Source organism: Ptychodera flava, chromosome 4 (genome assembly GCF_041260155.1).
Source record: "Ptychodera flava strain L36383 chromosome 4, AS_Pfla_20210202, whole genome shotgun sequence".
NCBI classification, from domain to species: Eukaryota; Metazoa; Hemichordata; class Enteropneusta; family Ptychoderidae; genus Ptychodera; species Ptychodera flava.
The window spans coordinates 30,426,811-30,442,407 of record NC_091931.1 but is presented as its reverse complement, the minus strand read 5'-3'; the positions used below and the strand labels follow the sequence as shown (position 1 = coordinate 30,442,407).

Here is a 15,597-nt window from a genome sequence, read left to right as displayed (position 1 = left end):
ATTGTTTTACTCTGAGCTGAGCTCTGTATTGATTGCATGTACTTGTTTGATAAATTAGATGCTACCGGTGGTATTTTCCAACCTGTGAGAACCCTTCAGGATGCATTAGGTATAGTCTTACTTTTTTCCAGTGATTTCGACCCAAGTTGTGGTGTAGTGTAGTGAAGTGTACATCATGTTTCATTTCACCTTGATTTGCTTTCTGGTGTGGTTTTCAAGTAGAACATGTTCACTGAGTAACGCCAAGAAATGGAACAGTCCATACCATATAATATTACATGCTATACTACATTTACATGCGACAAAAGTAAGCGTTTCGGACATTTGCAAAACAGCCAATATTGTCAGTCATTTACATACATGTAGGCTGTGTTTGCAACAAGACTGTCCAAGTCTGAATTTCCTAAATATATGCAGAAATCATCAATATTTGTGAAACAAATGTCTCAAAATATTATAGCAAATGTTGATATAACAGTGTTTCATCTAGAGAGGGGGAATGGGGGATTCCCCCTCTGTTGACATGTCGGCACCCCCTAGTAATTTGTCAAAGGGACAAGCCCCTCCCCATGAATGGTGTCAGTCACACCTTAGAGATACAAGTAGAACCCATGAACTGGCAGGCAAAATCCCCCCATATTTTCTGGTAAAGGGGGAAAATCCCCCCTGTTGATGCCATCCTGGATGAAACACTGATGTAAATTTCTAGACAGACTTGAGTGCTTTGGGCATTCCATTGTCTAAGATGAAACCTATGTTTATGCATACTTAGCAAGTTCCATTCTCGGAAACTTAAATTTCTGTTCTCAAAAGATCATGATGAGTAAAATCTATTTTTTAATATCAATCGAAAATATCTCAGAGGTATACAAGATTTCATATTAAGTCAAGAAATGTCCTGATTACTGCTGGTCCATATATCTGTGTTCTGTTCAACCACACAGTTGAAAAACAAATGAAAAGTTTAAAGAAGTGTTATATTTTACCCTTAAGGCATCCTGTGATGTGGCAGGATTGTTCCCGTCTTAAGCCAACAGGCCTAGCCATACGTAAAACAACAGAACTTACAACACGCTTCCATTTCATTAAAAATGCTTAAGAACATGAAAAAATAGCTGTAACTCTTCAATATTACATGCCCATAATCCTCTGCAGTAAGTAAATGCAGAATATACTACATTAAAAGTAACTACATAGATATGACAACGCTCATTTCCAGCATTTTCTCAAACTTTCAAAGCGTGATCCATTTTAAACATGATTTCTGTGTGCTCTTTGTGCTGCATTGTACCATGTTTTTGCTTTTGTTGTGGTTGTGAATGTATTTTATTTAGATGTACGTGTGTAATTAAGCACATTCCCTCTGCGTAAGCTGCTTTTAAGAGTCCTTCACAGCAGTCTGTTTATTATTATCTTTATTTTGTATTCACCAATATATTTGTTAATACTTCGTTTATGTTTTATTATGGTACTTTGTCTTTGAAAGTGTTGGAGTCTGTGATCCAAGCACTCGTTGTCAGTAGTTTTGTTACACTGTGACCTGGGTCGCAAGGAAATATCAAAAGAATACTGATTTGGCTGGTACACAGATAGCAATTATGTTTCCCACCTATACATGTGTGTAGATGGTATGCACAAGGATGAAGACAAATTGATGATCAGCTTTTAAGTTCATTTGCTTTGTGGAACAGATTTCCCGTGAGCCCAGCAATTATTTTCGGTCTACTGCTGACAAGACTGCTGATGTTCCAGGCTTCAACTTCAAGCAGTACTTTTTTTTTTCTCACAGAGCCTGAAAGATTCAGGAATACAGGTCAGTTGTCTTGGTCAAGTCACGTCTTTCTTTAGCTGATATTTTAACAGACATAATGATTCCATTACAGGCCCTTTCATCTCAGCATTATTTACAAGGCTGGAGCACATGATTGAGAATCCACTTGAAGTGAATCTCTTGCTGACATCAGTGATAACACGTCTTGCCTGCTATCCACAGCCACTGCTGGCGTCCTACCTTCTCAATACAGAGATGGTATTCCAGCCCAGTGTTCGGTCTCTACAGCAGGTAAGGATTGTGCAAAGATTCGATTACGTGTCCAAGTAGTACAGGCTAGGTGTCACAGTCTGGTGTCTAGGATGTCTCATTTCCATTTTCCTTAAGTCAAAAAATATTCATTTGACTCTCTCAAATGGATTTGACAGCATCAAGTCATTTTTAGCTCCCATAGCCATATGTATATATGGCAATGGAAGCTATTCTTATAGGCTGGGGAAATGTCTGTATGTATGTATGTCTGTATGTCTGTATGTCTGTATGTCTGTCCGTCAACATCAAAAACTCCAAAACCGCTGTACATTTCATCTTGATATTTGGTGTGTACATGGATGATGGGCTGTAGATGAGATTTTGTTCAAATGAAGTTGTCATTGCCAAAAATATGCAAATTAAGTGAAAAAATGTAAAAACAGTCAAAATTGAAAAAACTCAATAACCGCTGAGCAGATTACATGAAAAATTAGCATGTAAGTACTTTGGGCTAGCATGAAATGATTGTGCACAACTTGGGTCAGTATCTTGGACTTGCTATTTTTCATGATTTTTTTTGTAATTTTCTCCCATTTTTGGTCAAAAATCTCCTGCTCTGAAACCACAAGTCCGATTGATTTGAAACTGGTATGGAAGTGCATAGGAGTGACCTTTCCCCAAATTTGGGCAAATCGTGGTGAAATTTGCATATTTTTAGTTTACACGTCCATAGACTCCCATGTATAAGGCAGATCTCCATAGACTCCCATGTATAAGGCCACGAAAAATAAAAATTTAGTTTCTCATCGTATTCATATTGCAAAAAGGATGCAGTGACACAATTTTTAGTCCCCACGGATGAAGTCCAGTGAGCTTATAGATTGGGTCATGTCCGTCTGTTCGTCCATCCGTGAGTCCATCCGTTCACGCAGATATCTCGGATATTTTGACAAAATGTCATGTGACCTTGATGACCTTTGATCTCAGATATACATATTTGTCCATAACTCAGTAACCACGAGTGCTACCACCCTTCATATATGGTATGATGGGACAGCTTATGACGCCACATATTGTACCTCATTAATTATGTGCATATCTAATTTTGAGCGAGCCATAGAGCTGGAGGTCTGATTTTTGGTATATAGGGATAACTTAGCAAAACAATTTTTTTGACAAAATGTCACGTGACCTCAGTGACCTTTGACCTCAAATATACATATTTGTCCATAACTCAGTAACCACAAGTGCTACAGCCTTCATGTATGGTATGATGGGACAGCTTATGACGCCACATATTGTACCTCATTATTTATGCGCATATCTAATTTTGAGCGAGCCAATAGAGCTAGAGGTCTGATTTTTGGTATATAGGGATAACTTAGCAAAACAATTTTTTGACAAAATTTCACTTGACCTCGGTGACCTTTGACCTCAAATATACATATTTGTCCATAACTCAGTAACCACAAGTGCTACAGCCTTCATGTATGGTATGATGGGACAGCTTATGATGCCACATATTGTACCTCATTAATTATGCACATATCTAATTTTGAGCGAGCCAATAGAGCTAGAGGTCTGATTTTTGGTATATAGGGATAACTTAGCAAAACAATTTTTTTGACAAAATGTCACGTGACCTCGGTGACCTTTGACCTCAAATATACATATTTTTCCATAACTCGGTAACCACAAGTGCTACACCCTTCATGTTTGGTATGATTGGACACCTTATGACGCCACATACTGTACCTCAATAATTATGCGCATATCTCATTCTGAGCGAGTCAATGGAGCTGGATGTCTAATTTTTATATATAAGGATAACTATAGGAGAGAAATTTTTTGACCAAATGTCATGTGACCTCGATGACCTTTTACCTAAAATATATGTTTATGTCAATAAATAAGTAACCACAAGTGCTATGTCCTTTGTATTTAGTAGGATGGGAGACCTTATGACAACACACGCTTTACCTCATTAATTATGTACACATCTAATTCTGGGCAAGCGAATACAGCTAGAGATCTGATTTTTTGGCATATAGGGATTAATTAGCAATATAATTTTTTTTTTCAAAATGTCATGTGACCTCTATGACCTTTGACCTTGATTATACATATATATATATATATATGCATATCTCAGTAACCACAAGTTCTATACCCTCCAATTTTGATAGGATATTAGACCTTAAGATGTCACATCTTGTACCTCATTTATAATGCGCATATGTATTTCTTGGCTGGCCAATACTGCTAGAGGTCTGATCTTTTTCCCGATTTAGAACCATAACTTAGACATGCCTCATGTGTTTCAAATTGGGAACAACGACATAGACCTATGTGCCCATAGATCTCAACATATACACTCCAGTGATACTTCTTAATGACCACATTTTCCTGCCCCATCAAGACTAATACTCCTATTACAAGTGGGGACTATGTCATTGTAAATGACTTGTTGAGTTAATGGTTGTATCACAGTATTGATATATCTAATTCTGTATTTTTTCCCATTTTATATTCTGAATAATTACATTAAACATATTTCACTGTCTCCAGTACATTTTATTTAAGTATTTTCACTTCATGCACTTTATCCCTTTCACACATGTTCAAATATCTGACCAGAGAACAAACACTATTTATAAATAGTCCAGGATGGGAGCTACAGTGTCATTGACGCTATTTTTGACTGATCAGTTCCAAATATATTTTCTACTGTTTCTTTCTGCTGTGAACTGCTGTGGTATCTCTGCTCCATATACTGGTATAATAATCTGCCATGCTGATGATTTAAACAGTTACGGAAGGGAAGGTTGAATTCTTTTGTTTCATTTCCACAATTTGTGGATGGACATCAGAGACACTCTGCTTTTTGCCAGAGAAATTGAACATGCGTGACTACAATAACTTACATAAGGTAGATTTTGTTGACAGGTTGTTACTAAAGCGACTTGTATAAAAATTCCTTTAAAACCAGAAAAGAGTTTCTGTCAAAAGTCTTATATTTGTTAAAAAGTACAAAACCCTGTCTTGATCGCACAAAACAACTCATCTTACATAATTCTCTGCCCTAAATCCATATTGTGGTTCTCATTCAGTTTACTAGAGAGATAGGCACAAACATATCACCTTACACATTTCACAGGTGCTGATTTCTGTCAAGAGCAATATAGAGATGTATGCAAGGAAAGTGGACAACTTCCCAAGGCTTTTGAACAACGCTAGATTGACCTTCCCAGTTCAGAACAACTCTGTCAGTGAGACAGAGAGGCCGAGAACCAGGACTTTAAGCACTGTTGACAAAGACAGTAATGCTAGGCCTACAGGTAAGCCATGTATGTGTAAATGTTTTGTGTCTGTGTGTGTCTACCTACATTAGCATGTTCCACAACTATGCTCTGAGCCACAAAGATGCAAATATTGTGTCATGTGGTCTCTTTGGCATGGACTTGATATACAGTTGTAGCTGTGGTTCCATGGCAGTGCTTGTGGTTTTTTGATAAGTTTTCTGTCTTTTACACCCTACAACCACAGCTATAGAACATTCTGTTGACAAGCAGGCTCTAGAACGCAGTTTTTTAACCATTTTGCTGCCAATTTACAATCTGCCAACACTCATCAATAGCCCGGTTACTGGGAGTGTACCATGATCAAAAAATCTCAGCAAAATTCACCTAAATAACACTGTAAGTTTCGCTAACATGACTACCGTGAAACCATGGTTTTTCCACATATAATGACCTTACAGTTGATTATATGGCATGTGTTATTTTTTTCAAAGCTCCAAAGAAGAAGGGAATACAGCGATTCCTTCGGGCTGGGAGTATGCGACGGCAGAAAGCAGTGAAGGCTTCTGAGAAGCAGAAGCTACACGCGATACAGGACGACAGTGTGCAAAACAAGTGCAAGGAAGTGGCTGTTGCCTCTGTAGTCTTTGAAGATTTTATGAAGGAGCTGGCAGCAGTCTGTCATGAACATAGTGTACTGCAAGGAGACATGCTTCAGTTCCATATAGACGAGATTTTACCCCTTAGGCTATACGCCACTGTTGCCCATCTTTAACTATAGTGTTAACCTCAGGCAATGCATCTGTCTGTGTCATATGGTACTGCACCATCAGCTGAATCATTTCAGTGCATAAAAACAAAAGAAGTATCATGTTTCATCAAGTCGCCCTAAGAGGGCTCCATAGTGGATATTTTCTTGCTGCATAGTTCATTTTACTTTTCATATTTTTAGGTCTTCGTAGACAGAAAAATGCAAAACAGGAACCACCCTTTAAAGCCCCAGTATTTGTAACTTTTGACCTTTTTTTATGTTCGAAATTACATGTTATTCTCTTACATCCATCGTGAAATGTTGTTCAGTAAAGAAATAAGCCAAATCTGTGCTCCTGTAGTGACATACAAACGCTAAATATTGCCCGATCGAGTTGGATTGCCGCGCGGGTTTGTTGACAACTTGTAGGCTGTGCACGTGACCGAGAACGCCGATACTGATGACATCATCGAGCCTACAACATTCCTGGGGCCTTGCCATGCCACGCCACACTGCCTGGGTAATCGCCCATGGTCGCCGGCTGAATGACCTGCGAATGGTTTTATTTTGTTCTTCTCTGTTCAAATACGTACTGCTACTGTGTTTCAGAGGATACAGAACTTTGGCAGAGGAGGCTGACATTCTATTCTGGTACCTTGTGCGTTATATACGGATTTTCAAACTGCAGTCGGCAGTGCACCGATGCGCACCCTGCAGTTGGTCACTCAGAACTCCGGGTACCGATGTAAAATCAAGACGATACTATATACACTTTGCTCACTTCTGCAGGCAAATAGCTATCAAAATTGAGTAACTTGAAGTAATAAATTTCAGCTGATTCATGCTTTAGCGGCAAGGTGATTGCGAAATCGAAGCAACATAGTTTTGCAATGTATGGTAGGCTGTCGAATGCAGTGAACGCGATGGCCTTTGGCAGCAAGAAAGGGAACCGTCATTTTTTACGACCTGGGGGTCATTCAAAACTTGAAAGCTATAAGGGGGTGCTCAAAATGTTTTTTCTTTGTCTTACTCTGTCCTCAATGGCATAAAGATGAGTTGATAATATATATTTTACTCTGATACATATTAAATAAAAAGAAAATAAATACTTTACATAACAAATAAATATCAACTAGATGAAGCAAGGCAAAAAACTACAAGTACCTGCTACTACTAGCAATACTTATTATGAAAGAGAAGATAGTGACTATGAGAATGATATCGTTGTTCATGTACTCAATGACACCAGCGACAGTAAAGATGAGGATCGACAGTAGTGATGATGTCACACAGTAGTTTTCTGCAGTCGTTACCAGAGGTGGAAGGAGAGGCTGGGTCATGGAGAAATGTTCTCGACAGATATCACTATAAGTGCACAGGATCTAGGGCAAAACTGAACTGTTGTGAATCCATCCTTTATATTATCATAGGAATGTATATTTTAATTGACTTGAGTTCAACAACCATTTGGACATTCAACCATACCATAATGACATGCTACCCATCCAAATTTAACAATACTATATGGTCGGAGACTGCTTATTAGGTGAGCTTTTATATCTACATATTGTTACATGGGTTCAGGTAAGCCAAAATTTCTGTTAGAGAGGGGGTTACTCAAAGTCATCATGGTTGGCTGGGGTGTGACTCAAAATTTCGGAGTTTCTAATGTAATTCCTCCGACCCCCAGGTCGTAAATAATGACGGCTCCCTAAACAGCTGTGAACGCCTGAGTCAGAACGATCGGGAACAGTATACGCACGGCTGTATCTCAGCGACAATTTAGAAAAAAACAATGGAGCTACTGCTAAGAAATTTACAGACTCTTGGCTCTTGGTGCATCAGTTTCTGAGCTTTTATACAGGTAAAAAGGCATTCTGAATACAGCGGTAAATTTCCTCCCAAACGCGAAAGGATAACACGCGGGCATTCTGCAATGGACGCTGTCAACTTTACCTTGCTGCAGGCCCCACACCAATCTCGGCCCGGCCCCGCTGCACTTGTACAGTCTACTACCTCCATGTAGTACAGCCTTACAGGACTAGTAGCCGGCCAAACACAAAAAGAAACAACGCCGCAGTGTAAAGTCCGTAGGTCAGAACCATTGATCATAAATTTTCAGAACCAGTGATGTTTAAAAGTTTTGTATTGATCACTTCATGTAGGTTTATGTGAATGACTTTCTCATCGAGCTGTGTCCCGGGCATTGTCCATGCAAATTTGGGGCCTGCCTTAGCTCCCTCCGATCGTCTGTAGACTACAGCCAAAATCACAGTCCTAAGCAAATTGTAAAGTTGTGAAAGTCAGATATATGTATCATGAATTTTATACAAAAATATGTAAACAACAGAATCAAACCAAGCGGTTAGTTTGCTGTCGGGCCGGGTGCGCAGGGGACGAGTGAGGCCGGGATCTCCCTTGTGTTCGAACTTCTACCATGCCCGGAGCTCCATCGCATCGCAGCTAGCCGATAATTGTACTACTGTAGTCCTTGTGAGGATTAGATACCCGTTACGATCGATATTATTTGGAAATACTTTTAAATTTAATGAGTAAGACTTTTGAACTGCATTCAAGATATAATTTTTCCTTTCTGAGCGTTTCAATTACGGCAACGATAGGCGAAGTTGATAGGCTGTGTTGCCTGCAGCTTAGCCTGGCCGTACACAAAACTTCGTTTGAGTAGACGGAGCAGAATCAGTCCCGTCATTTATTTTCGACGAAATTTTTATTATACTCCATACTGAAGAAACGACTAGTTCATAATTACGATGGTGAAGTGATTGAATTTTTATTCATATATGTTTTTCTCTCTCAATTCATTCAGCAAACGTGATCTCCGTACCGTCGGTCACAACGTGCAATGCCTTGCATGAAGCTTACAATCGACTGCCTCCGTCGTTAGTTTAGCTGTTCAAGACGTTTGTTTGCACGGCTCATTATAGTCGGAACAATCTGTAAACACTCACATATTTATATCTTTCCGGTATTTCACCCAACTTTCGCGCGTTTTTAGCTGAGTCTCCAGTTTCGATGGACCAGACCTTTTCGAAGAGCGTATAGTTTCTACGGACGCCGGGACGCCACAGTAAAACTTGCGTAGATGAGGTTGAGCATGCGCGGTGGCGTGATTACGTTTCGTTTCGTGTGTCAACAAAGCTGACTTCTGGTCCGGACAAGAAGTCATTTTTCACTCCTTTTACTGTTAATCGTGAGGCGGGCTGGGCATGCAAACCATGCGAGTCAGTATTAATTATGATCTACTTTCACATACTGAGGATGTCATTTTGATCAAAAATATGAAAAAAATTGTTAAAAGTTACAAATACTGGGGCTTTAATATTTTTTTTCAAAACGTCTTTGATTTTGATTTGGTTTTTGTTTCTGTTTGCCAATATAGGCCTCTGAAAAGGTTTCAGAGTGCTGTCTTTGCATAACTTTTATGAAAATCAATACTTTTCTAATGCCAATAATATTGCATTATTTATAGATTACTATGATAGAGCAATCGGTACCATGATAACATTGCTGATCACCCAGTGTGAGCTGTACAAAGTTAACTAACAGGTAGTGTTAGTGCATTGATGTAGCACTCACAATAGCTGTAAACATAGACAATGCATTTTCTGATGCCAACAGTTGTTTATAATTCTAACAAATCTCAGGAAAATATCTCTATTTCACAATAATTTCATACTAAAACAAATGTTTTATGAGATTAATAATTAAATATAAAGGCTTCATCCACTGTATTCTATGTGTAAAGGTGTGCAAAATTGCCAAGTATTCTTTTAAAACAGCGATAAGGCTCATTTTAATATTGAACAAGAAGCACCTTTCAGTTTTTAAAAACTGAAAAAGGTTTCGGAATTATTTGTTCAAGGTCATGCTAAATGTATAGGGAATTATATTAAATTAATATTTTGTTTTATTTATTCAATACATTTTTTTTTAACCTTTTCGTATCTGTGTTCTACACTGTCAAAGCGTACAATGTTTTCTGTCATGCTCATTTGTTCACATCTTGGAGCTGAAACACAGTATAGAACGCAAGGACATTCAGCGTAGCTACCTAAATGGACAGTGCAGATACTGCAATTTTTTACATCCAAGATTGTTGGTGATTTGTCTGGCATAGGAGATACTTAGACACCATGGATGATAGGTATCGGACTGTCTGCACTGAAGTTTGGGCTGCATTGCTGGTGTTTGTTGTGCAATATGAACTTGCCGAGTAATGCGATTTTAATGATGACAATGCTCAGAGAGTTTTTAAATGATCAAACACTTACACAATGACAAGGAAACCAGTTTTACATATACATGTCGTATTGTCATGTTTCACAGTAGCATTGATAAATCTAGACTTGAATATAGCTTGAATTAAAATTGATAGTGGAACCCCACCTACGAATCATTGCGCCAAATGTACCTAGTACCTCTGGCTTTGATAATTAATTTGATTATCTTTGTAAACAAACAACACTTAATATGTCTCATTTTGCAAATGACTGCATACCTCAGCCTCATCATCACTATAGGGTATACATTTGTAATGTCCTGTTGTGAAAATGGCTTTGATCCTCCTCACTATATCAGCACTGTAGAACATCATCCCCATTACACTTACGCCACATCAGGAAGGTATACTTTAATCTAACATGGTATGTATACTTCAATAGCGCTGATCGCAAATGACGTCACTGTTCTCTCTCATTAATATGCATGAATAAACATTTGTTCTTATTTTCCGCATAAACGACGAAAATAAAACCTGCGAGTGTTAGAATGGCTATTTAGCGTCACACTTATTCGTATGAATTGATGATTGAGACTACAAGCTGCAACAACAGCCGCGCATACAACGACAACATTTGTCCGAATTTCAGCATATTTGTCCGAAAGTCGCGCGCGTGCAGCTATATTTAGTAACAGACCCGAAATCGCAATCAACGCTATAGAAGCAACATGATAATTCATAACTTTCACTCGGACGTGAACATTTAACCTTATGAGCGCTGTAATTTTTCCCACCAAAATTTTAGTGCAAAATTTTACCAAATTTTATGAATTTTTCTGTAAGTTTTTTGATAATTTTGGACTAAAGGGAAATCACATTTCATTGGCTACAGTTCTTTATCAAAATTTTGGCAAAAATCTGAAAAAATTTGGCTGAGGTATATTCTGGTAAGGCAACAAAAATTGACTTTGGCACCCAAGGGGTTAATAATCAGTTTATGTGATAAGCAAGGCATGTTTGGTAATGTAAGATCTAAAAAAATTGTATGAATCAAAAGAGGCTGGCTGGATTTTTGTACTTGCAATTTATTCATATTACAGACAAATCCACAGCATGCAATATTGCATCGTCATTAAAGGAAGCCATGGCTTTGAAAATTTTTCAGGTTGAAGCCTGAACCCATTTACTGGTATCTCACCGGATATCGACACTTGAGCCATCCAAATGTTCCAAATTGTGTCTATGTACATTTGCTGCTTGAAGAATTGCTGTTGATCGCAAAACACAGATTCATTCCATGACACTGCTAATCATTTTGTTTACCTTTTTTAATGTGAAGATCCAGTAGATTTTGTTGATGAATTTTAATACTTGTAAATTTATTTTTGACTCACTAAGTGTGTGTTGTAAGGTCAAGTATTGTCCATGATTATGTATAACTCAAGTCAATTTTTCTCTCTTGCGGAAAGTAGTTTGTGGTTTGAGATTACACAAAGTAAACCACTTACCAGTATGTGCTAACTGAGAGGAATCTTAAACTTTAAGTTATACAAATGTATGTTCACTCCTTGAGAATACCAGAAATTTCAAGCAATTCTTAAAATTCCTGGGGAAAAAACACTGAAAATTCCTGGAAAATAAATATATTGTTAGACACTCGTTAACTATCACTCAAAGTATCATAAAAATTATTTGTTACAAAAGTCTGCTTTCACAATTTGGAGCCCACCAAACTTACAGTGCAATTACTTTTGAAAAATAACAGAGTCTTAAAAATGGCTATATTCCTAGAAAACTCTGAAAATCTCCACTGAAAGACCTGGAATTCTCAACAAGGGAGTGTACCGATGCTGTTTATACCTTTTCTGTCTTTTAATCATGTCAATGTTTCACTTGCCACATTATTGCGTTTTGGAGAAAATACTGTGCTATTGTGTAAAGTGCCACACTTTTTAACTGAATTTAAAGATATTTAATGTGGTTTAGGGTTTAGTGTGCTCTGAAAACAGATTTTATTAATTTTTTGGAAAGCTAGCAGTACACATAAAATGTGAAATGCAGCCAGATTATGCTCGACTTACTGAATCCAAACCAACTTATTTTTAAAGGTATCATTTCTTGCCTCTCGGCATGAATGTCAAAGTATTAAAATATCTTTCGTTATTTAAGGTTTGGAGAGCTAACATTGGCCATTATTATTTTTTTATTTTTTCCATGTGGTGTTTTAACTTATATTCGGAAAATCTAGGTACCAACCTACACCCACACCACATTACCGTATTTTGTGTGACACATTGACTGTAAATCAGAATGAATATACAATGGTGAAAAAAAACTTCATCAGGGGAAACGTTCTTGAAATTTCAGAAAAACATCATTGAAATATTTTTTTCAAGACTGTCCTTAGGAAACAAACCAATGGTGCAGACTGGAACATCTGGCTTGAATTTTATTAAGTATTTCCTCTGTGGAATCAAAGCTTTGATAAATTTTGAGAACTGCAACCAAAAACAATCCCAATAATTCTACAGGTACATCTTTGCTTTGCATTTGGACTCAAGCAAGTAACACAGTACATTGTTTTGCCATACTGTGTTCATTTATCCCTAGATTTTCAGTTTCCTTCATTGCTGGAGCGTAGTAATAGTAATATGCAAAGATCAATACAAGTTTCCAGTATTCCTAAAGTATTGTGTCTTTGTGCAACAATATTCAAGCAAGCCATTAACAGGATGTAATCATATTTTGATTTTCATTTTTTTTGAATGCTTCTTGATTCTTAGACTAAATTCACACTAATTAATGGTTTAACTGTTTCAGTGGTCACATACCAATAATGTTACCTGCTGCTTAGAAGTGCCTTCAAAATGTACAAATTGATAATAACTCAGTGTAGATAGTAGTATATGTATATTATACATAACAAGTATAAAACTAATGTTGAAACTATTTTCAAGGAGACATATTGCAGGAATTTTTGAGAATTACACAAAATAATCTTTCCCTCCATTCATAGTCAGTTTCTGTGATCAAAGATCAGATGTATTTAGCCTTGTACAAATTTCAGCTTTCCCCATAGCCATGCTTAAGTGAACATAGTGTAAATATAATTAATTTATGGTATAGGCAGTGGTTGTTAACTTTTTAAACAAATTACAGGGTGGTAACAAAGTGATTGCATTTATTAATCAACACTTCACCTTGAATAAGTCAATGTCATTAAGATAGTATGCGCCTCGGAGACAGATATTTGGACTTTCAAACTTTTCCAGTTCTTTTCTGATCTACCACTTATGGGGGCTCATTTTTAAGCCTTCGGGGTAAGAAAAACTTTCACCGTCTTAGTTTTTGAAAATTGAAAATGTTATTTTTCTCCTCATAGTTAACACAGGGATGGCGGCCATATTTAATTTCAAATATCTGTAAATCTTGGGTAATTTTTTCTCTAGTACCAAAAGTGCACTGTGACTCTGATTTTTATTCTTGATTTTGAAAGAGAATGGTTGAAAGATTCCTTTAGGAAAGTTTGAGCAAAAGTTTAAGTCTTTCACTTTCGGGGCGTATACTACCTTAAATGCAGATTGACTATTAATCCTTTTGAGATTAGAAAGTGTCATTGTTCAGACCCCAATGCCTGAACGTAGCCGTGTGTAGGGAAGAATTCCCATGCTTCAGAAAAGGACTTTTTGTTGTCAGAATTTGTCCGCATAGCTCTAGGCCAGTTCTTTATGAATTTCAACATGGATTTTCAATGATATATTGTTTTACCTACAATTGAATCTACATTTAGTGTTGAAATCATTTTCCCTGAGGATTCAGCATGATTTTCACTTGACACTACTCAGCCTTTCATGGTTAGGTGGGTTTAAATTACTTTTAACAAATAAGTTGTCCTGTACTACTGGCACACTATGGCCACTTTAAAGCTAGAAAAAGTTCATTGTCAATTGAAATTCAGAGGGAAAGACTTTGATCTTCATTCAGCTTTCAAGAAAAATGGCCACTCAACCCCAAATCAAGTTGCAGCTTATCATTGAATTTGTGTACAAAAAACATTTGTTTTCTGGAAACCTTACTCAGATTCATCTTTGTACATCCTACTTTTCATGCAGTTCCTGCCTAACTTGGATACTTTTTTCCTACCAAATATCACCTACATAACACCACAACCATGAAAATCATAATTTGAGTGAGATAGTTCAGTGGGGTGAAAAATGACTTGTTGCTTCGCTTAAACAGGTGCTTGTATTTTACCATATTGCATGTAGTTTTCTTATTTGGACTAAGTCCTACAAACCTGTAGTCCCAACATGGAGGACTTTCTACTCTTCTGAAAATCATTTGCTGAGGTGCTTTGTGGCGTAGTGTTTTTCAAGTGTCTGTGTCATTTGTTTGCTTTTGAAAGAGATACTGTTTAACTGTTTTGGTTAAGATTATTCCTTCATCAAGTAAGTTTAGTGTCTGTAGAAAGCTGTCTTTCTTTAACCCACGTCACATCCAAGTTCCCAGGTGAAACCTTTCAAGAAATCGTGAACACTGATGTTTTGTATGCAGAATGGTGAAGTTCTTTGCTAGTGTGATAACCGGTCATGTCACCAGCAATGTAACTTAAGTTTCACATGCCCTTGTGTATATTAGTATTTTGAAAGAGATTTTGTCACACTTTCAAACACGTGACGTTTTTTTTTTAAGTTTGAGTACGTGGTATCAAAATAATCAAAAGTTTGGAAAAAATGCTGACAGGCAGAGGTGCTGATAACAGTAGGTATAAAAGACAAATGAAACATATCAATGTTTTGAGATGACAATGAAGTTATCTGTGGGTTTTATCTGTAAAAATATTGTGTTAATGCTATATTGATGATGAAGCTTTTGCTGTTCTTTTACTTTGTAATACTTTGTAAAGGATGGGCATACTGTGGGCTTTTTATATGTCATTCATATTTGATGTAAATACACAAGCTCCTGAGTTTCTCTTACAGCAGTAAAAATATTTTAACTAAAATTTTGTGCAAGACTTTCTATCTTGTGTTTGTGTTGATTGTGTTACAAAAATTGTATGAATATATAGAGTCTCTAAGCTGTTGTATGGGAGAATCTTGTGAATGATCACTGTGCAAGACTTAGTATTTCTCTGATGCAGTCTTCCTTGGCGATCAAAGGTGAAACCCCCACCGGGGGGGGGGGGCATTGGGACAGCGATACAAGCATTTGTTCTTCAGCTGTTCCAATGTCTGCCTGTGTCCCGCTGGGAAAAGACACGGGTTTTTGTCAGAGTTTGCCC

At 37.3% G+C, this 15,597-nt stretch overlaps 1 protein-coding gene across 3 annotated transcripts in view; it reads left to right on the top strand.

Moving 5' to 3' along the window:
* LOC139131449 (FHF complex subunit HOOK-interacting protein 1A-like) overlaps positions 1-15,318 on the top strand; it is a 42,487-nt gene extending 27,169 nt beyond the window's left edge. For 2 of the 3 annotated variants that reach the window (XM_070697495.1, XM_070697494.1), the window contains 4 exons: positions 59-109; positions 1,884-2,062; positions 5,181-5,361; positions 5,817-15,318. In XM_070697495.1, the coding sequence (XP_070553596.1) occupies positions 59-109; positions 1,884-2,062; positions 5,181-5,361; positions 5,817-6,097 (692 nt within the window). In that variant the 3' untranslated portion in view covers positions 6,098-15,318. The remainder of the gene's footprint in view (positions 1-58; positions 110-1,883; positions 2,063-5,180; positions 5,362-5,816) is intronic. The other variant, XM_070697496.1, reaches the window with a different exon arrangement.
* Positions 15,319-15,597: the final 279 nt, after the last annotated feature.